The sequence below is a fragment of the Pleurodeles waltl genome, chromosome 1_2 (genome assembly GCF_031143425.1).
Source record: "Pleurodeles waltl isolate 20211129_DDA chromosome 1_2, aPleWal1.hap1.20221129, whole genome shotgun sequence".
NCBI classification, from domain to species: Eukaryota; Metazoa; Chordata; class Amphibia; order Caudata; family Salamandridae; genus Pleurodeles; species Pleurodeles waltl.
In genome coordinates, this window is record NC_090437.1 from 1,179,488,719 (window position 1) to 1,179,511,568 (window position 22,850).

General features: G+C 42.1%; 1 protein-coding gene across 1 annotated transcript in view; it reads left to right on the forward strand.

Moving 5' to 3' along the window:
• CPZ (carboxypeptidase Z) overlaps positions 1-22,850 on the forward strand; it is a 274,165-nt gene that overhangs the window by 199,066 nt on the left and 52,249 nt on the right. The window contains exon 7 of the mRNA XM_069203449.1: positions 20,273-20,431. Within this exon, the coding sequence (XP_069059550.1) occupies positions 20,273-20,431 (159 nt within the window). The remainder of the gene's footprint in view (positions 1-20,272; positions 20,432-22,850) is intronic.

Genomic DNA, 22,850 nt, shown 5'->3' on the forward strand with positions numbered 1-22,850 from the left:
TTGACATGCACATGTCAGTTTGGCTGGCTATCTTGCGAACGCCAGCCCGACATGCACAATTCAAACCTCTCCAACCTAGCTGTCTTAGACAGCCGGGTGGAGAGCAGGCATAGTCCTCCAATGTCTTTAGGAGTGCAGAGCTATCCTACTCCAGCCAATCCTGGTGCTTTACTCATGCTGCCTAATATTGTTAACAGCATTAGAGCAGCATCTGAACTGAGTGAGGGAGTTGCCTGTGGGACATCGTGCTCAGAAGAGTATGAACCATGGACTGGAGAACATCAGGGACAGGCAGGGACATGCTGCAAGCTGCTAAGTTATGTTAAACTTTAATTTTGCTATGTAAATGTATTTTTTTTAATTTAAATAAAGTAATATAACTGGTGCTCACATTAAGATCTGCAATACTGGGTCAAGTTCTGCTTGACTGCCCCTACATTTTCATATGTCACCAGCCACCACTGGTGATTATAAATCTTCCTAAATATGAAAATGGCCAGTGCGCCAAGCAATCAAAACTCATGGTACATATTCTTCAACAGCCAGTGCAAGTGCCTTAACTGTCCTTGGATAGCCGGGTAGACATCTTTGATGACTCTAAGGCCTTGATTACAACTAAGCCAGAAAATGTAAACCCTTATAGAAACACCTGTTTGTTTCGAAGTTGGAATTATGAACTACGAGGTGTTTACAACACTTGGGGGGTCATTCCGACCCCGGCGGTCATTGACCGCCGGGGCCGGGGTCGGCGGGAGCACTGCCAACAGGCTGGCGGTGCCCCGCAGGGCATTCTGACCGCGGCGGTTTAGCCGCGGTTAGAACAGGAAAACCGGCGGTGTCCCGCCGGTTTTCCGCTGCCCTATGGAATCCTCCATGGCGGCGCAGCTTGCTGCGCCGCCATGGGGATTCCGACACCCCATACCGCCATCCTGTTCCTGGCGGTTCGCCCGCCAGGAACAGGATGGCGGTATGGGGTGTCGTGGGGCCCCTGGGGGCCCCTGCAGTGCCCATGCCAATGGCATGGGCACTGCAGGGGCCCCTGTAAGAGGGCCCCACAAAGAATTTCAGTGTCTGCCTAACAGACACTAAAATTCGCGACGGGTGCAACTGCACCCGTCGCACCTTCCCACTCTGCCGGCTCCATTCAGAGCCAGCTTCCTCGTGGGAAGGGGTTTCCCGCTGGGCTGGCGGGCGGCCTTCTGGCGGTCGCCCGCCAGCCCAGCGGGAAACACAGAATCACCGTAGCGGTCTTAGGACCGCGGAGCGGTGTTCTGTCGGGGGAACTCTGGCGGGCGGCCTCTGCCGCCCGCCAGAGTTGGAATCACCCCCTTGGTTACTACAGAGAACAGTAAAGTTTGTATCTTTGTAATGTTCATCCTGTATCTATCAGCTGGTCAAGCCTGATGATGTTTATCAAGAGAAAATGCTCATAAAATTCCAGGAGAGGTGGATTGTGGCTAGGAAGCGCCAACATCTCTGTGATATGGTTCATTTTGAAAACATGTACTTGTATTACCAATAAAACTACTGAACCCCGAGGTGTTAAATTTAATTGGGTGCGCTAAATATAGCATCTTCCACAAAGGCACTCATAATCAGGGCATCTGGCTTAACACAAGCGACATTACATGGTTAAAATAAAAATAAAACAGGGGTGGAGTGTACACAAGGCTTTTAAGAATACCGTGTGTGTACATAAGATGTATTTACAGTACAAACATTTCAGATCAAACGACAAACACACAAGTTACAATATTACTTAATACCCAATTGAATACTGAATTGTGTAGTGAAGGCATAATGAGTCAGTACTCACAGTGTCTACATAACATTCTGAAAAGGGAGCATCGAACACAAACAGAGAGCTGTAAACAGAGGACTAACTTCAGGGCCACTGGATAAATTCTATGTACTGCTCATACAAACTTAAAATTATCATCAAACTCTAACAAAAGGAACTCTAATCATAGCTAGTGGCAAAATAATTAACAGTGTATATAGTATCCATAGTTTGTAAGAGCCCATTGTTTGCAAAGCTCTATAGATTTAGACACTGCTATCAGCTGAATAATAAACTTTCCCACTCAAGTCAGCGAAGGTGATCTTTTAGGTGCTTGTGAACACCAAATAGATATAGCAAACAGCAAACACTACAAGAACAACAGTAAAATGGACACCTGTATGATATGGGGACATTACCTTCGAGTTCACATATGTACATTGGGGGACGTTGTTAATAAGTCAACCTTGGTGTGTATAATGATAGGACAAAATAACAGCACATGAGCGCACATTGCTTAGACTGGACCACCGAGGTCCCTTGATTCAACTCTGCTGTAATCAGCAATGTTGGAGGAAGCACAAGACAAATGAACAACATGCTAAAGGTTAGTTTAAACACAGTTGTGCTCACCAGACTGAATCATACCATGTCAACTACATTTGAATTGTTTCTCTTAATGGGCGGCGGCATTGTCCATAAGCAGGTCCCCGGGAATGTAGTGAGCCGGGCCGCCGCCCATTAAGAGCACGCAAGTTTCTATTCATTTTCTACCGCCTCTACAGTTGATGCATTCTTGCATCTTCTGCCGTAAGGCACCTTCTCCATTGTCCTGAGGAGGCCGGATTCTTTAAGACTGTTGGAATTCCTCAATTGTTGGACTTATAACTTGCGGATTGTATTGGACTTCTTTCCAGTGATCGGTTTCTCTCACTGAGGCCAGATAATTTCTTTGGACTACGGTCACTACCTTTTATTGTGACTGCTTGCCACTGGATGGTTAAAGCAGCCTATGCTTTATGTATTACGGTGCCCGAATGAAATTGCTGGGTGTGGTTCTTTATGTATAGGACTTGTATATATTTAGATTTTATTTGGTGTATTTGTCTTTTCAGGTGCACAGGTAATTCGTTGACACTACGATTTCATTATCTTGACTATATTAAAAGAAATTACTTTTCAGTGAAAAATTTAGGTTTTCGCTTCGATAGTTGGGTATTAATTTTTTTCCTTCTGGATATCTTGTTTGTTGTACTAATTTGAAGAAAGATGGCACAATGCCCCTCGCAACAGAGTTTTTACACGTAGTTATCAAAGCAAAAATTAAAATCAGGCAGTGTTAGAAATGGGGTCTTTAGTTGGCAGTCAGGTTACCCCCTGTTCAAGCAAGGACCCTCACTCTAGTCAGGGTAAAAGAGAATCACCTTCAGCTAACCCCCGCTCACCTCCTTGGAAGCTTGGCACGAGCAGTAGGTTTAACTTCAGAGTGCTAGGTGTAAAGTATTTGTACCAACACACACAGTAACTTAAAGAAAACACTACAAAATGACACAACACAGGTTTAGAAAAATAGAAAATATTAATCTAAACAAAACAAGACCAAAACGACAAAAATCCGCAATACACCAATCAAGTTATCACTAAAAATGCAAAAAGAGTCTTCATATAATTTAAACACACACTAACACTGTTAGTGTGAAAATGTACCTTGGGTGCATAAAAAATAACCATGCACGGGTGAGTGTGCATCAAAAAGGGCTTGCGATGCGTCAATTTCACTCACAAGCAAGACCTTGTGTCATTTCTCCTTTTGTCGGGTCGGGCGCTTCGTTTCTTCTCTCTGCAGGAGTGCGATGCGTCGATCCGGTCAGCATTCTCAGGTCTGGGCAGGCCTTGTGTTGTTTTTACTTGTGTCAGAAATCCAGCCGCACAAGGATCTGAAAACCACGCAGTGCGGGTTGCGATCTTACCAGCCTCCGTCAGCGATGCTGTGCGTCGTTTCTCCAGCTCCGGGCGTCGATCTTCGGGTCGCGTTGCAGGCGAGCGTAGAATTTCAGCCGCGAAGCCGGTGGCGCATTGATTTTTCAGCTGCAGAATGGAGTCGCGTCAATCTTTTTCCCGCACGGCATTCTGTGCATGGATTTCTTCTTCTTAGGCTGCCAGCTTCTCCTTTCAGGGTCCCAGGAACTGGATGGGCACCATTTGGCAGAGTAGGAGTCTCTCCAGAGACTCCAGGTACTGGCAGAGAGAAGTCTTTGCTGTCCCTGACACTTCAAACAACAGGAGATAAGCTCTAAATCAAGCCCTTAGAGATCTTCACAAGCAGGGAGGCACACAACGTCCAGTCTTTGCCCTCTTACTCTGGCAGAAGCAGTAACTGTAGGATAGCTCCACAAAGCACAGTCACAGGCAGGGCAGCTCTTCAGCTCTTCTCCAGGCAGAGGTTCCTCTTGGTTTCCAGAAGTGTTCTAAAGTCTGTGGTTTTGGGTGTCCTTCTTATACCCAATTTCTCCTTTGAAGTAGGCCTACTTCAAAGCAAAGTCTCTCTTGAATGTGAAATCCTGCCTTGCCCAGGCCAGGCCCCAGACACTCACCAGGGGGTTGGAGATTGCATTGTGTAAGGACAGGCACAACCCTTTCAGGGGTGAGTGACCACTCCTCCCCTCCCTCCTAGCACAGATGGCTCATCGGGAAATGCAGATTACACCCCAGCTCCCTTTGTGTCACTGTCTAGTGAGAGGTGCAACCTGTCCCACTGTCAAACTGACCCAGACAGGGAATCCACAAACAGGCAGAGTCACAGAAATGGCATTAGCAAGAAAATGCCCACTTTCTAAAAGTGGCATTTTCAAACACACAATCTTAAAATCAACTTTACTAAAAGATGTATTTTTAAAATGTGAGCTCATAGACCCCAAACTCCATGTCTATCCGCTCCCAAAGGGAATCTACACTTTAATCAGAGTTAAAGGTAGCCCCCATGTTAACCTGTGAGAGGGACAGGCCTTGCAACAGTGAAACACACATTTAGCAGTATTTCACTGTTAGGACATAATCAACACATTACTATATGTCCTATCTTAACCATACACTGCACCCTGCCCTTGGGGCTACCTAGGGCCTACCTTAGGGTTGTCTTACATGTAAGGAAAGGGAAGGTTTAGGCCTGGCAAATGGGTACACTTGCCAACTCGAATTTACAGTTAAAACTGCACACACAGCCACTGCATTGGCAGGTCTGAGACATGATTACAGAGCTACTTATGTGGGTGGCACAACCAGTGCTGCAGACCCACTAGTAGCATTTGATTTACAGGCCCTGGCACCTCTAGTGCACTTTACTATGCACTTACTAGTGAATCAAATATGCCAATCATGGATAAACCAATCAACCATACAATTTACACAGAGAGCATGTGCACTTTAGCACTGGTTAGCAGTGGTAAAATGCCCAGAGTTGAAAAGCCAACAGAAACAGGTCCGAAAAAGTAGGATGCAGGAGGCAAAGAGATTGGGGATGACCCTGCAAAAGGTAAAAATCCAAAAGGCAGGTATTGAGGGGTGAGAAATAGTTGATTGTTAAGATTCTTTTATTTCACCTCCTCCTCTGTTATAGGTGTAAAATCTGACCAACAAGAAGAATGCTGAGCTATTTGATCCAATCTTTTTGGAGGTGCTGCTACTGGCGTAAATGATGAGAAAATAGCCACCTCAGAGCTGTGCAAGTGCATGGGAAGTGTCTTGGGCAAATGATTTGTGCTTTTCACCAAGGAGTTGTAGATCATAAAAAGTTCCTTGGTGGGGTTATTTGCCATTAACATTTTATTTTTTAACACATAGACCTAATACATTTCACAAGTTCTTTGTTTGCTCTAAATTATAATTTACAGGCTTATTTTCTTAAGTCTGAGTATTTGTGTCCCCAGATCCTCTCTAGCTTTTTACATTTCCTTTTCGCCAGGACTAGTTCTTGAGAGTACTAAAAGGCTGACAGGGTTTTACGGTGTAGAGCACCAGTTTAAAGGGGTAGCACCTCATCTAGAGCCATACATTTCAGGTTTTGAACTGACTGACATCCTCATCAACATTGGTATTTAGCTGAATAGCCAGCTCAGAACTTTCTAGAGAGTCCCTTATTCTAATTTTAATCAAGCACTATAAGATATTTCATTGGCAGTTGAGATGGTGGACTGTTTCCTATCACGTGTAGGTGGAAAAAAATCACCTCATGGACAGACCATAGTACTTCCTTAACACCATCCATGGTGACCAGTCCTGCTGTAGCATAAATGTAAAACAATATATGTCCTGCTTGGTGGGTCGACTGTTGGACATAGTACTGCAGCTCAAACCCCGAATAAGGACTCTCAAAACGACCAGAAAATTGGTCTCCAGAAAGCAGCAGAAATTACCTTGTGAAGTCAACTGGTAAAATTCTTTGCATGATCCATTGGGCTATAAATCAACATCAACTTCACTGAACACTTGTTATGCACATGCACATGGCATCGGAAGAGCCACTAATTCATGCACAAGAAAAGTGTCTGCTCTAGTTTACGCAACCAAAATGAGAAAAAATGTCAGTCTACTTCGAGAAAGAAGTCAGAGTAACCCAGTAAAAACCATCAAGCATCAAGTTATTGACAGGAAATGTGCAATACGAAGCTTTAAAAACACAAATTCATATGATTCATACAAATCAAAGTTTTACAGTGATAACTGCATAAATATTTGCAAAGCTAACATTTATTAAAATGAAATAAACGGCCATAGAGGGTACCCACTTCTGCTCCTAACCAGTAAACATAATTTGACTTAGAAAGGCCAGTGGACAACTGCCCTTGGTCCATCCAGGCAGCTCAAGAATAATAATCAGGTGCCCCCACCTTGGGATTGCCAAGACAGGTTTAAGAAGGGTACTTCCGAGAGACTACGTCAGTGGAATCAATGGACGTTGTGCTTATTTTCTGAATACAAAGAAGTCCCTGAGAAGCATTCAATCTCCAAATTAGAAGTTCCTGTGGATCCAGAGACTTACAATCTCTATCAAAAATGAAAACCGAGGGGAATATATCGGTGAAAATGAAAATAATTATATTGATGGAACAGCCTATGTGCTTATACTAGAGGTTTGAACCTAGAACTAACTTGCCAAATAATCCTGAAACTGTGTAATTTCTTGAATTTTATATGCCTTTCCCTCTCAATTTAGGCATGCTCAACTTTCATCTTTACTCAAAAAGAATCTTGTTGCAGTTAATCTAGAAACCAGACCTGGCCTGATACTTGTTTTCATGTAAAAGTACATTGAGAAAGTAATGAGTATCCAATATTAAACTGCATTGCAAAATTCAAAACCATGTACAGCTTTCTATGGAACAATTTGATCAAACTATCATAGAGAATGCAATAGTTCAGGTTGCCATTTATATTTGCATTTGGATTTGGATTTTTTAAGCACAATATCACTGGTACTTCTCTGAATGTGAGAGATGATAAGGAACATCTGATTAGGGAAATAGACAATTTTTGAGTGACTTCTGATTGGACCTGCATGGTGTGCTGTAGTGATCCCCTGTCCTGAGTTCCCGTCTGAGTATAACTTGCATTCTGTTTTTTTTTTTATTTTGGCCCTAGACGCACAATAATCTAATGTGTACGCAGAGGCATAGGCATGTCCTTTGATATGAGTGAGATCCTGTATCTATCCTGTGACCTCAAGTGGCACACATGTTTGTGCCCTCATTGAACTGAGGGGCTCACCTATGTGTGCCCTCATTGAACTCAGTGTTCTGTACCTGTTATGGATTTAGAACATGAAGCAGTGGTGATCCTTTTTATCAGTGCCAGTGAATTGGATGCCTTTGGGCTCATTTGTGTTAGTATTTTCATACTCTGTGGTACTTACATGGTCTCCATGAGCTAGGGTAATAGTGACCTGTGAAGTCCATTTTGGATGCCCCAATCCAGCTCGTTGCACAAGATGGAGGTAAAAAGAGAGTGGAAGTATATCACTGACACCAGAAGCTGGAGGGAGGAGACCTAGGCACCACAGTGAAGGGAGAGGGAACAAAGCTTTAAAAAAAAAAAATTATTAGCCTTTTGATGAGCAAGAAGCAGCAGATTAATAATCCTGAGGCACTGCCATGTTGTAGATAATTTGTTAAAGGATGGGCTGCAGACTCTGTTGTGCAATGTGAAGGAGACCTCTCGAAGAGGCAGGAAGTCCCAGCCTCTTGTTATTCCTTGATAACATTCTTCTAGTTGGCTGAAAACAGCCAGTTGTACAAACCGCACACCTATTTGTGACTGTTATGGATACTACAGGTTAAAGACTACGCTGCTACTAGAACTATCACTCTACACTAGGCTGTGTCAGGAGCACAGCCTGGAAGGGATACTGAGAGGTAGAGCTATCATAAACCAATTGTATATGCAAACAGGGGATTCACATTCCTACTGATCCATTTGTTGCTCCAGTTTCAATTTCTCTATGACATAGGAAGAGATATTTTTGCAGAGATTGTGCAAACAGAGTTGGTGTTTACCTGATATCCAATTTCCAAGTCATGAGGAGCTGGATGAGCTGAGTATGTCCTCAGGTGCCTAGAAATCAGACTGCCTGCTGAGAGAGGGATGGTGCCTGCCAACCCTGCAGAAGGAATGACTGCTCAGGAGCAGTGTGGTGTAACATCACCCCAGTATGGTGGGTCTGCAGATGTACAGCACTATGGACAGCAATTTGTGTGCACAGGTGTCGGCGGGCCCTAGAATCTCCCTTGTGATTCTAGTTACAAATCATGAAGTGCAACCTATCTTGAGCCCCTGTGCCAAAATGTGAGGATATGCTGTCTCCTGAGCCACTTTGCCCAAAGCTTGACATTGCAGAGGGGCCTGAGAAACTTTGCCTGAACTGTAAAGCAGAGGAGTGACCTGAGCTGCCCTATCGAAAATGTACAACTGCAACATCACCTGTGAAGGAAGCAAATAGGATATGCTGGTTTACTTTCAGCCACAGAAACAAGGCAACTGTCAAGTCTGAAATGAGCATGGCAGCCATTAAGACCCAGCCCCAACAATGGACTTGTTGAGTGAGCACCCATAACTAATCCACAGACTAAGCGATATTGCAAGAGTGTTGGGTTTAATCTTCATTTGAGCCTAATCTAGCTAGATATTGCTCAAGGGAGTGATCCATCTCAACTAAAGGGTTGGGAAGCGGGATTATGGAGGTAGAGGCATTAACATATATCTAGTGCTTGGACACTAAGATTTTATGTGTGCATACCTGTGTTTCGTGATTAAATCTAGAGTGCATTAAATTACTTTCTTTCCTTTTCAATCATTTGTTATCCTGATGTGAGTTTGTTCAGTGCTGAGCTTGAGCACCCCACATTACCTCCCAAAAAAGCCTGTGACTGTTGGCCATTGGTACCACTGATAGTCAAGTGCTGAAGGGACTTTACCTTCCCCAGTTTGCAGAGCCATATTAGGATGGACCTCTGGCCATCAGTAACAAAACATGGTGGAGGGCTATGAGCCCCTCCTTGTCCTATGGCACTCTGAACAGGGTCTGACAACTTCTTAACTGTAGCATGTGTTACAGGAGTTTCAGGTCATTGCGACCTGATAGGAAAGTCCAGTCATCCATATAGTTATTGTGAAAAAGTAGAATATATAATTACCGAAAAAAGGCGTAAGCACACTGGAGTATACTTTAGGATTATTCCAATGATATAATGAGGAGAGTTTTCATTAAGGACATGATGGGCATACAGAGTATTTTGAAAATAGTGCTTTAATAAATAGTTTGCCAAAATAAGGCATTCAAAATAGGCTTAGCACAGCAGTAGCCCAGGGCACACATAATAGGGCAGGCAGCCTGGTTTAAACAATTTGACATCTAGTTTAAAGTGAGCATTTGATGCCAGGGTAAATACTATTAGTGTAGCATAACCTAGACTCAATAAGGCATGCCACACAGATCAACCTGCTCTCAAGTGGCAGCAGGGCAGACACATGGTGTAGATGATGCACATGAAAAGTGCCTGATGAAATAACTGGGTATTCTTGAACATCCATTTGAAAATGAAGCATCTATTTTGGTATCAACATATTTCACAGGTTGTAGATGAGGTCCAAAATCAGTAAGACAGAGGAAATGCCACACATGGTGATTGCTCCTGCTATGATGATTTCTACCTTATCCTTATTACGTTTAGGTCATGTCAACCATGTAGATACTGCCAAAGACCATCTCTAAGTTGGGAGATGTCTCGAAATGAGTTTGCGAGCTTGAAAATCAGTTGACTGCCATCACCAAACAAATATGTGTTGGCCCAAAGTGATGAATGACAGCAGCCATTTCATATAAAGATTAAATACAGGCAATAATGCAGCACCCTGAGGAACTCCACATGAAACTGCTGAAATATGATAAGTTGCTGTGAACTGTCTCTTTGAAAAGAGGTGAACCTGTCAAGGACTCTGTTGGTTATGTTGGAAGCACACAGATGAGACAAAAGAAACTGCAGCATGTCAAACATTGGCCACAATTGTTAGCATTGTTATCTCAGTGTCATGAAGAGGACAACAGCCCGAATAAGCACTGTTTAGGATTCCATTTTGTTCCAAAAGGAGCAAAGCTGTTTGACCAGATGAGTTCTGACTGCAGCAGCAGCTGAAGCAGAGCAATAGGCCAGTAGTTGGTAGGCAACACAACAATTAAGGTCATGCTTTTTCAGTTTTGGATAATCTCTGCAGGTTCTTTGAAGCAGTGTTTTTTAAATGCTTGCCATGTTAAGAATATGTGGATCCACGGTGGGTTGGCTGTGATGCTTTCTGAAAGTTATATTTCAATTCCCATTATTCCTATTAGCTTGAAATGTACTCTAGCGATCCAAGCTATCTCTCAAAATAGTTATATATATTTAAAAGCACTGGGAACTTATATTTTGAGAGACTCAATAGCAGTACTACCTCAAGAACACCAAGACCCAAACACAACAATTTTTGTTCTAACCCAGAATTATGGATACCTATAGTTATACTAAAATCTGACCCCAAGAAACTCAGAGTTTTTACTGTTCATGAAGCCATACATTTGTACCTTGAAGAATGTATCCCTTTGGGCATTACTTCACCCCTCTTTGCACTTGCCTGATCAGCATTAGTCAATATGACAAAGCATGCTCCTGTACTCCCCAACACCAACCTGGTGGCTTTATACCAGCTCATTCAACTTAGTAAAATCAAGAAAATCATTGTTCCATTGTGCTACTCTTTATTCTACCTAGACCTCTTCATATAAGTCGCTATGAGGCATTCCCCTTTCTGGACTGCCCAAAATGACCCAGGATCAACTCAGAGGAATTCTCAAGTTTGTGAGTCAGTCATTTGACCATAGCTACTTTCTTCTGAATGTCTTACTGGGGTTACTTTTCAAATCTATAATCCCCACCTTGTGCACCAGCAACATAGTCAGTTCAGTTCCATCAATAACCATACCTTCATGAATAACTCACTACTGGAGGTGTTCAGTCAACAAGGTGTGAGTCTGTTAGATGCTAGAAATTTGACGTATTAAGATACAAATCTGTTAATTGGTTATTTCCTGTTACTGTGCATAAAAATTATTTTTAACCAACTACACAGACTGAATGATTTCGTATTTTTCTAATGCTCTCAAGACACCTTGATTAGAGTGTAATTGTTAAAAGACCAGATACAACTCTATTGCTACCTCTGCAGCTCATGTTTTCTCTGTTCTTCTTTGGTCATTCTCTTCTATTCTTCTTGTTAATTGGAAATGGCCATAGTCTGGGCATGCCATGCTATGTAACTAGTTTAATCAATGAATAAATAAACATAACAACCAATCCAGGTTCTAGTTTGGGGGTTCCAACCTGGTGCCCCTCTAGCAGAAACGTTTGATTTATAATAAGTCAGTGTACTGTGCTATTTCTCTCAAGAGAGCAGCCAATACAGAAATACTGCGATCACTTTTTACATAGTCACACCTTTGACAGAGTTACATGTAAATATTAAACTTTAATTTGCCTTTAGTTTGTCTTGTCGACAACATTCAGGATCAGGTTTCTCCAAGGAAGAAAAATGTTCCCTAAAGTTGTATTGCCAAGAATGAGTTTCTGCTGTGAAACTTACAGAGTATTTATTAATATGTAAATCCCTACTTCACTTTGGCCTTTACATTACATTAATTAACGTTAAGCAGTTGGCTGGAAAATCCTTTATGTGATGAGGAAAACAGCATGCAATAGCCAAAATAAGGGGGAGATCCACTAGATTATCATATCTTAATGTTTGAAACTATAACTAGCATCACTTCACTTGACGGAGCTACTGGCCATCCCAGACATATCTGCCACCAGCATTTGGTGTGTAAGACGTACATAATTGAAGTTAACAATGGGGCCAACCCCAGGACAACCAATCTTAGGCAGTCCCTCTGCGGCAATATCCAGAGCCCAGTGGAAGTTTACAGACCCGCAAAACAACCTTAACCAACAACACCTGCATATCCCGGGGCCAAGCCAAACAAAGCAAAATAAAAAAACAGTATGTTGACCCCAGAAACGATGCATGGAAAGCTGCAATACCCTTATCATGAACATAGTTGTTTAGTTGTTCTAACGCCTCATCTGTGATAAACCTTCATTAGTGATTAGCCATAAACAGTCATTGAAATTAGCCAGGTGTAATGAAATAAACAACTCTAACTCTTGCTTCCTATTCACTGATCATCACAAACTACATCCTTAATACCTACACTGGTGACATCACTAGTAATATCTTAAAAATATAATTTTAAAGGCCAGTAGTTTGGGCTTTTTATTAGTGAAACTGCTTGTTGAATGGTGTAGAGATGAATGTGTAAAGTGTTGTATGGATGCCTGAGCCAGTGAATACATAGGAAAGTGAATGACTAAGGCTGCTTGGGTGTGTAAATGTGAATGCCTAGGAGAATATGAGTGTGAATGTTTAATGCCGGTTGGTGGATGTGAGTGTGCGGTTGAAGGTGATGTGCAAAGGTTATTAGACACCTCTATGTGTTCCTCCAGTACCGCACATAGCTAACATGTCCCATTTTGTACCATTCCACTGATTACCTTTCCCAAGGTTCCATCACACATTCCATTTCGAGACCCCTCCTCATGTCCCACATAAACAGACTGCCTTGTATGACAAGCCCAAGCCGCCTCCATGTTCTGCATTTGACCCAAGTGATGCATATTATATTTGATTACACAGAATAAATTATTCTACAGTTTTATTTTGGGGGCAAGGAAAATACTTATGCCCCTGCTATTGATCTGGTCACAGGACTAACAAAAATGTTTTGAAGGAAATGTGAATGTAACTTTCTAATGAATGAGATTTCAGGTAATAAGTATGAAGAGTTTTGCGACAATCACTGTTATTAAGGATAACGGTTAGTTTTAGTAGAACTATCACATAGTATTACAAGCCCTTCACGTTGATGGGCAACATTATTTAGAAATAATACAAAATACTACAATACAACTCTTTCACAGCAAAGGATAACTGTAAAATAGTGATTTAAAACAAAAAAGTTGGAATAAAGTGGAAAGCTTCTTACAAATATTATGAGTGTTATCAGCCAAAACCTTTTCCGGTCAGCTACTGCTGGCTTCCTTCAAGTGTTGACTCTTTTTGTTTAATATGGAAACTACAGAAAAGCCTTAATTTACATTGCATTATGTTTTATTCAGTGTTTCCACAGAATTATGTGCATGATTTTAGTAACACATGGCTTTAGTGGCAGCCCTCTTTGAGTACCCTTTGCTTCTTTTGACAGGTATTAAACATTAACATGTTTGTGGTAGTGGAGCTCCAAGGAATGCTGTGGATACTTGTGGCCAGATTTATAAAGCACTTGCATTGCCCTTGCATCAGGCAAGGAGTTGCAATGGAAAGCAAGCCCATAAATCAGATTTACTATGTCACTTTGCGTGACTTTGCATGGCATAGTAAATCTGGAGTAACGCAAGGCAGCCAAGTCTCTACCTTGCATTACTCTGCTCTGGGAAGGTGTTCTATGGGTGGAGCAGGGATGTTCCAGGGCATCCACCCATGATTTCTGGCCCATTCCCAGTTTTTATTACAGTGGTAAACCTGGGAATGTGTCAAAATGCTAAACCTTCCTAGGTGATGGGTAAATAACTCAATTTCTCCTCTTCACATTATTTCACCTTTCTCTGTGTCCTGCATTTTGCAGGACACATAGAAAGAGGAAAAAGCCTCAGAGTATTGTTTATGTGCTGGAAGGTGCCCCTTCCTGCATAAAGACAACATTGCACCATAGAGTAAACAATGCCTTCATTGGAGCTGCACTCAGAACTCCAACGCAGATGGAAAGCAGGTATGCACTGTATTTTAGTAGGCGTGCTACATACCTGCCCTCTCCATTTGATGCAGTGCAGCACAGCAAGTTGCCTTGCTGCATTGTGTTGCATCACATCTTTGTAAATCTTCCCCTTAATGTGAAGACGTCAGAGAGAAGGGCTCAGGAGGCTGTTGGGCAGTCTGCATAATAAATAAGCAGCTCAGCAGGAGAAAGGTTACCAGGGGTGTACCTTTGTTATATTGGTGCTAACACGCCTAGGAATCCTAGCTATTATCTACAGTGAATAGTGGATTTTGCGCTAGAGGACGATGGATCAAAGCGACATAGTTTTGAGGGGATGTCATCAATGAACATCGTGAGTATCAACAAAAGGTTAATAACAATCAATATATTAAACTCCAATTAATAACCACACCAGTTTATAAAAAATAATTCATAGATTTATTTCCCTATATTAACAATGCTAATGTCACGAAAATAACTCATCCCTGTTCTCATCACCCTGCAATTGCTACCTATTGAGATACCTTTACAAAATGACCTGCCTAGTTCCCCAAGTCTTACACACAGATGTGTCTATTTAGTGCTAGCACATTTACATCTTGGTCATTCTTTTATTTTGGAAAAGCCCAGAAATTATTTAGAAATTATTTTTTTCTGTCTGTGCCCTGATGTTTTGTAACTTCTTACTCCTTAAGTTTCTGATATTCACTTCCCCTGTGGCAATCAAAAAATCCTGAAACACCTTTGTAGGAAATGTATTCTTTATGCATAATTTAGCCATTTTCTTTTGACTGAATTGCTGAAATATTTGCACCTGAGTGCATTAGAAGGTTGTTAAAGTTCCCCCAATGTATGTGCTGCTCATGTTCTTGCAGACATGTTCATTTGGTGTCTTCCGATCACTTTAGTTCAAAGTGATCAAAAGAAATCGGATCTCTTACTCTGCCGGTACACAAAGAAATCCATCACACTGCACAAAGCGAAAACATTTCAGTGGGATTTTAACCACTTGAAACAAAGATGCACTGAGGGTCAATCTGAAAAAGAAGCCAGTAAAGAGGAACAAAAACAAAAAATCACAACCCACCTCCAATTAGGTCCCACATTATAAAAGCATAAAGAAAAGGTCACGGATATATACTACCTTTCAATTGTAAATATTATGTACCAAACAACATCTCCTGTAGCCAACATCATTTTTTATTCACTTATATTCATGATTGTAATTCCTAACATCAAACATAATATAATACTCATTTTGTTTTTGTTATAGTCCCTGTCCTGCTGCTATATTGCTTTTTCTCAAGGAACTCTTATGTTATTTATTTGCCATTAAAGAGGAAACCTTACCTCCTGAAGCGAGGGTGCGCACAGGAAACCAAGCACACTACCACAAATGCATACTGCCAACAGAAGCAATGGCATCCTGAAATGAAGAAGGTATACCACCTATTTTTGTGAAGCCTTAGAAAACACAGTTCCATACCACTGGCCATGTGCAAAGCATACGGTACAGAAGTGACGCTAATGAGGTCCATCTAACCTTCAGGCATATATAGTGGAACCCTGTAGACCATCTCCATGTTCTTCATACAAAATTCGTGCTCTGAGGAAGACCTTCATGCACTTTGGAGGCCCACAGAAGGTCAAAATGTGTTGGCGTGTATCATTAGGTTGAGGGTACATAATTATGTTTATTGCAAAAGACCTATAAGAAATTTAGACTGTCAAAAACTTGAATTGTAACTTTAGGCTCCAATCCTATAGTTCCTATCAATTGTTTGCTATAAGTAAAAGAGGATTGAAATGATTGGATGTAACATGTTTTATATGGTGGATGCTTTTTCCTGATTTTTCTATATGCTGAACTTCTGATGAATTAAATTAACACTTATTTTATGTATATGCCATGATGATAATGTCCATACATGATTTAACTGAAATCATTGTTTTTTATTTTGTTCTTGCAAGTAATTTGAACCTATGTCTGTTTTTTGTAATGCACAAAAAAATGAAATATATGGACAAATCTTTGAATAAAATTCATGGCTTGAGATTTATTGCAGTTTAAATCTGAGAGTGGGCTTATCTAAAGTGAGTGGGACCATGAAAGTGAGTAACACAGAAACAATATGTTATCTGATTGTTGTGGGGGAAAGGAGAAAGGCTGAGACTCTTGGAATTATTTTTTGGAATGTGTGACAGTGCCTTTGAAGCAGGAATCCCCATAACCTGGTCTCACAGAATGAGGTGAAATGAGCAGAAAGACAATTAGTGGAGGTTTTCCACTGGTAGAAAGAGGTTGGCATCTCATTATAAATTTGCATGTTGACTTTGATAGGCCCAACTGGTAAAGGCTGACTTACTTATAAGTCTCTAATTTATGGTACCCAGGGCATGTAAGGCAGATTGACCACTGAGGGCTGCAGCCCTGTTTGTGCCACCTTGTCTGTAACAATGTAAAGAATAGCTCCCAATCTGCCACTGCAGACTGGAAGGACAATGTTTTTACTACCAGCTCGACATTGTCATTCATACCATGACAAAGTCAACCTGTCTTTATTAAGTAGGGCATATATTTTTAATATGTGAGGGATGTAGGGCCAACAGCCCTAAGTAGGATGCCTTTTGTCCCTGCAGACAAAGTGGAGACAGGTTCAAGGAGGGAAAACTCACCCCCAAACTGGTTTTAACATGGTTGTGTAGCCCTCTGGTAGCCACGCCTCTAGGGTGGGTTACCGCTACCAAGATCCTGACAATTGAGGAAGGGTCATACCATCCTGAAAGCGGCAAGAATGTGGCACTCTGGAATAACCAGATGCCACACATCACAGGACCTTCATCACTAGGTAGGAGGATATCCAGGAGCCCATTGGATAGTGACTGCATGGTCCCCTCAGAGCACTTTCCTGGGATAAATATGGTACCCTTAGCACTCTTACCCTCAGATCACACTGTAAATGGGGAGAGGACTGGAGAAGGACTGCCCAGCTGCCCCTGAACCTGCACAAAGAGAGGCTGCATTATCAGAAGGATTGTACCTGCAGCACTTTGGGATAGCAAAGTTTGGACTGTGCCTGTGGCTCTTGACTTGGGAAAAAGTTGATTCCCAGCCCCAACTGCAGCAGTGACTCAAAGAATCAGTCGGATGATCTCCTGGAACTAGCTTCAAGGACATAACAGCTGAAGTAGCCCAAACGACAAGTTGGTAGCCACCACAGAAGTTTTGTCACTACCTGTCGCTGGCCACCCAAGAGGACAAATCCGAGATAGCCAGAAGTTGCACCATAGTCTTCCTAATCTTGGAGAGCTATCCAAGTTCAGATCTGTCACACCTAAGGGTAACTAGCCCCCACGTAAGGATAGCCCCCAACCGTGGTGCAGACTGACAAGTTTCCTAGCATCAGCTGGCCTGCTACTGCATCATAAAAAACTTCGAGAGACCCAGATTTCTGTGGCCAAGTTTGCTCCACTTCACCCATGGAGCAAGAAGCACCTACAAAGGCCTGTGGACTGCACTACAACTGGAGCATCCTTTGAGCATCCTCTGCCTGCTTCCGTCAGCATTGGGGTGATGGTGATGACTTCTGTCTACACTTAGTAGTCATTTTTTGGCTGCTTGGTTGTCATAGAATGACGCTAGGCTGGTCAGCGACATATTTTTTGCCGCTAACCAGCCTAACGTCGTTTCAGACCCACTAGCGCCATTTTCCCTAATGCTACCCCCCTACAGGCTAGCATCTTTTTTTTAAATGCTAGCCATTCCTTAGCGCCATCTTGCATCATTTATTAAATATGGTGCAAAGATGGCTCTAAGGAATGGCACAGCCGGCGTTAAGAAAAATGACGCAAAACAGTTTTGCGGCATTTTTCATAAATATGGGCCCATGTGTCTGTGTGAGATCAGGGTTAGATGTGTGAGTGCAGGGAGAGCAGTGTTGCTGTATTAAAGCAGGGTAATCTTTGCTTCAGAGTGAGGGCAGAGAGAGAGCTGTGTGTCTGAGTGCAGAGTGAGACTTGAGTCTGTAGGTGCAGTATGGTGCATGCAGAAGGGTAAAATCTTTCACAAAAAAGGTAGTAGGATTTCTTGAAATATATTAGGCAAAATACACAATTTGCATCCAGGAGAGAGAACCTCCTCTTTCAACTCAGGCGTGCATGCTGCATTAGTTAGTGCGTTGTACTCACATCAAACCAATTCGCCCCACCACTTATGAAATCCACCAGCTACCGCTGCTTGAGGTTAAGTAACAAGCCTGACTCGACCCATGATGATATTTGTGAGTGTACTGGATGATAAGGCCCCATAGCCATTTCATACACTACACACAAATCCTCACAACTACCATACTTGTGTTTTTAGTCCCTGGATGAAACATGTTTTTAAACAGCTGTAAAGAAACTGTTGGTATTTTAAAATAAACAAACATTTAATTTGTGAAGTCAACGAGGGGAGGAGGCAGTGCTCCCCTGCATCACTACCTACTCCCCCTCCCCAGAGACTGCCCAACATAATTCCCAAAGGGGAAACTGTCACATTCTTTAAGAAGCAATTGAAAAGGGGGAGGCCGTTTCATACCCCTTTCTAATTGGAATTCTGAATAAGTATGTAAAACCCTTTTTTTGATTCAGAAAGATATTTACAGATCACAAAGGGAGTTTAGTACATTTTGCAATTGCAAATCCTGTGGTTTTGTAAACCAGGAGATTTGATAATACAAAATCCTTCTTTGAGTAGTTGGTAACATATTAATGGACCCAATTCACAAATGTAAACTTAGATGTTTGGTCTAAACTTAGACCAAATGTCAAAGTTTAAGACTTCGGGAATTCACAAACGGAATTCATGAGGTGTATCCGTACGTTCCACTCGGGAGAATTGAGAAATGGTGTATCTTCTCCTCTTGTCTACTTTGAACTGCATTATTAGATGACCTCTAGACAGTATCCAGATGTCCTCAGAGGACTGGTTCTCTGAAGAAAGCTAAATAAAATCCTTACATTTTGCCAGTTCTTGGTTTTGTCTTCAATAAAAAGTGCTTTGATTTAATTAGTTTTAGAATTTGTGCTATTGCTTTCATTCAAGTAATCGAACTGAAAGGTAATGTTTAGGCGTTAAAAGCTATATTTTATGCAGCCACTAGATGGCAGTGTTGCATTATGGAATACCATCCTCTCAAAGCAATCAACAGTATAAGTTAGGCTTCCTGTTTTTGCCACAGTAGAGCGGTGAGTAAGGTTAAAGCAATATTAAACATGTGGGTCCAGATTTACTATGTTCGAGTTGTGGCACTTTTGTTGCCCATCCCTGATGCAAAATCATTTTTGCCATTTATTAAGCCACGCATAGACACTCTGCGTGGTTTAGTAAATACATCATTTAAAAAAACATAATAATCAGGAGAATGTACTTACCTCATTGACTTCTTTCGACGTACAAATTCAGGCGGGAGAAAGCCAAAATAAAGTAATTTTTGGCTTCAAAATTCATGAGTCTTCCGCCTGAGGCATGTCGATTGGCATGTATGATAGCACTGTCTTGTGTTACTTTGCATCAAATAGGCATCACGTGAGTAGAGAATGGGTGTTCCCATGCATCCACTTATGTACTTTGATGTAAACACAGATTTACAAAGATTTGTAAATCTGGGTTTGCGCCAAAATACTCCTACCTGACAGAGGCGTAATAAAGAGAAATATCTATATTTCTCCTCCTTACTTAATTTATCATGTGTTGTGCATTCTGTGGCACACATAGAAAGAGGACTATGCCCCCAAGGATTGTTTGTGCACAAAACGATCCTGTTGGTAACACAGACACCCTTGCACAAAGGTACCTGAATCAGCGCCATCCAGCGCACAATGCGCCAACACAAGGAGAGAGCAGACACACTATTATATTAATAAATAAGGAGCATTTCTGTTCTCTTTTAATGCAATGCAGTGCGTCAAGTTCCCTTAATGCTGCGCCATCTTGCGTTAAAATAACTATAAATATGCTCCGTCTTGCTTAACTGCTGATAACACTGTCCATTTATTTATATTAATGGATACTATGGAGAACAAAGTCCATTTACAGCTTCAGGTTTTGCATTTCACAGATTGCACCAGAGACAAAGGCTGTTATGAAATGGATGAGGTCGACGCCATTTGTTTTGGGCGCCAGTCTTCACGGAGGAGACCTGGTTGTCAGTTATCCTTATGACTTCTCAAAGCACCCTCTAGAAGAGAAGATGTTCTCTCCCACCCCCGATGAGAAGGTATTTCTTCTTTAGCACCTAAGTGATTTCTCATCAATAAATTGTTTAAAAAATATATTACTATGTGAGTTAAAAGATGTTTTTTTGCAGTTTTGCTGGAATTACTTCAGTTAAGAGAAAAAATGCTTCTCAAAGTTTAATATAGTTTTTAGTACTAAAAATGCTGCCATATAAAACTCAAATTACCGAAATTCTGCTTGCAATTTTAAAAGATTCAATGTTTGTTTAATCATCTTTTTATATTGGCTGGCTTTTTCATTTCTGATTGGTCGTGGTGGGAGGATAGTGAATGAGATTTTCATAAAAGTTGGTAGTTAATAGGAGAGGGAAGGAGAACAGTGGTTGTGCAGCCTGTGTGTAATGGACAGGTGAAGATGGTGGTCGGTGTCTTTCCATCAGTGCTATATCCTGTTTTGGTGGGTGGTGGGAGGATGTGTCACAGAATTCCAAAGGTTTGCACTCTTACTTCTACAGCATTTATATACTTTCATATCAGATACATGTGTGTGCCCAGTTGTGCAATTTCATAATGGAATGGCATATCTTCTTAGAGTATACATTTGATTTCAGGGACTTATTATCTCCGAACTTAAAACAGCTTGTAACGTGCTATTCAAACACAAAGGTGTAATTTTGAAATGGATGCATAATACAAATATGGAAAAATAAATCAATATGTGCCAGGGTGTTTGTGCTATCACTTCTAGAGTGTGAGCTACAGGGACATCGGCATTACATCTGTTATACACAAACCCTGATGGCATACTTTTAAAAATATTGGGGCATATTTATACTCCGTTTGCACCGAATTTGCGTCGTTTTTTTCAACGCAAATTCGACGCAAAACTAACTCCATATTTATACTTTGCCGTTAGACGCGTCTAGCGCCAAAGTTCATGGAGTTAGCGTCATTTTTTTGCGTGAACACCTTCCTTGCGTTAATGATATGCAAGGTAGGCGTTCCCGTCTTCAAAAATGACTGCGATGCATATGCGTCGTATTTATACTCCCGGGCAAAAATGACGCCCGGGAGTGGGCGGGTCTAAAAAACCCGCATTTGCGCCGGATTTTAGCGCCTGGGTCAGGGCAGGCGTTAAGGGACCTGTGGGCTCAGAATGAGTCCAGAGGTGCCCTTCCCTGCCCCCAGGGACACCCCCTGTCACCCTTGCCCACCCCAGGAGGACACCCAAGGATGGAGGGACCCACCCCAGGGACATTAAGGTAAGTCCAGGTAAGTATTATTATTTTTTTTTTTTTGTGGCATAGGGGGGCCTGATTTGTGCCCCCCTACATGCCACTATGCCCAATGACCATGCCCAGGGGACAGAAGTCCCCTGGGCATGGCCATTGGGCAAGGGGGCATGACTCCTGTCTTTGCTAAGACAGGAGTCATTTCAATGGGGGATGGGCGTCGTAAAAAAATGGCGCAAATCGGGTTGTGGCGATTTTTTTGCCTCAGCCTGACTTGCACCATTTCTGGACGCCCATACGCCATTTTCCCCCTATGCCGGCGCTGCCTGGTGTACGTCGTTTTTTTAAACGCACACCAGACAGCGCCGGCGGCTAACGCCGGCTAACGTCATTGAATAAATACGGCGCCCGCATGGCGCTTCAGAATGGCGTTAGCCGGCGCAAATTTTTTTTACGCAAAACTGCGTTGGCGCAGTTTTGCGTCAAAAAGTATAAATATGGGCCATTATCTCTCAATTGATTTGATGTTTCTCAAACAGTAAAAGTAACACTTGGTGTCCTACTCCTGCCTGTATGCAGTGACCTAGCAAGAGTACCGGGAACCCTTGTTCAAGTACCAAAAATGTGTCCCTTAATCCAATAATTAGGTAGTAACAAACATGCATAATTCAGCTGCAAAAGGCACCTCACAGTGCTAAGCACCGGTGCCACTGCCCCAGTTGCACTAATGATAGTTCTGCTCCTCTCCTCTGAATAGCCCACACTCTTCATCTCTTCCTTGTTCTCTGAATCATTCTACCTTTTTCCTCTCACACTCTGCCTCTCCCCTTCTCTCTGTGAGCTTTTCTCTCCTCCTCCATCCTTTACTGATATTTCAATTCTCCACTGCAAACCTCCTCCGCTTCTCTCCTGCACCTCTTTTGTCCCTTTCACAATCTCTAATATGTCCCTATATAGCTTCACTTTCCTTACTTTAGCCTAGTCCTATGTATCCCTACTTTCTTCCTTGCATCTCCACTCCCCCTTCCTCTCGCTTCCTCTGCATCTTGCTGTTTTTCTCCTTTAATTCACCCTTCCCCTTCCCACCTGTGCCACGCTCCATTTCTCCCTTCCCTCTCTCCTGTCTTCAAAGTATTCCATTCTGCACTGTATCTAGTCCTTCCCTCTCTTTTATCCTTTAGCCCCTTTCATTCACACTCTCTCTATGTTGTCACCAATCTCGCTAGTA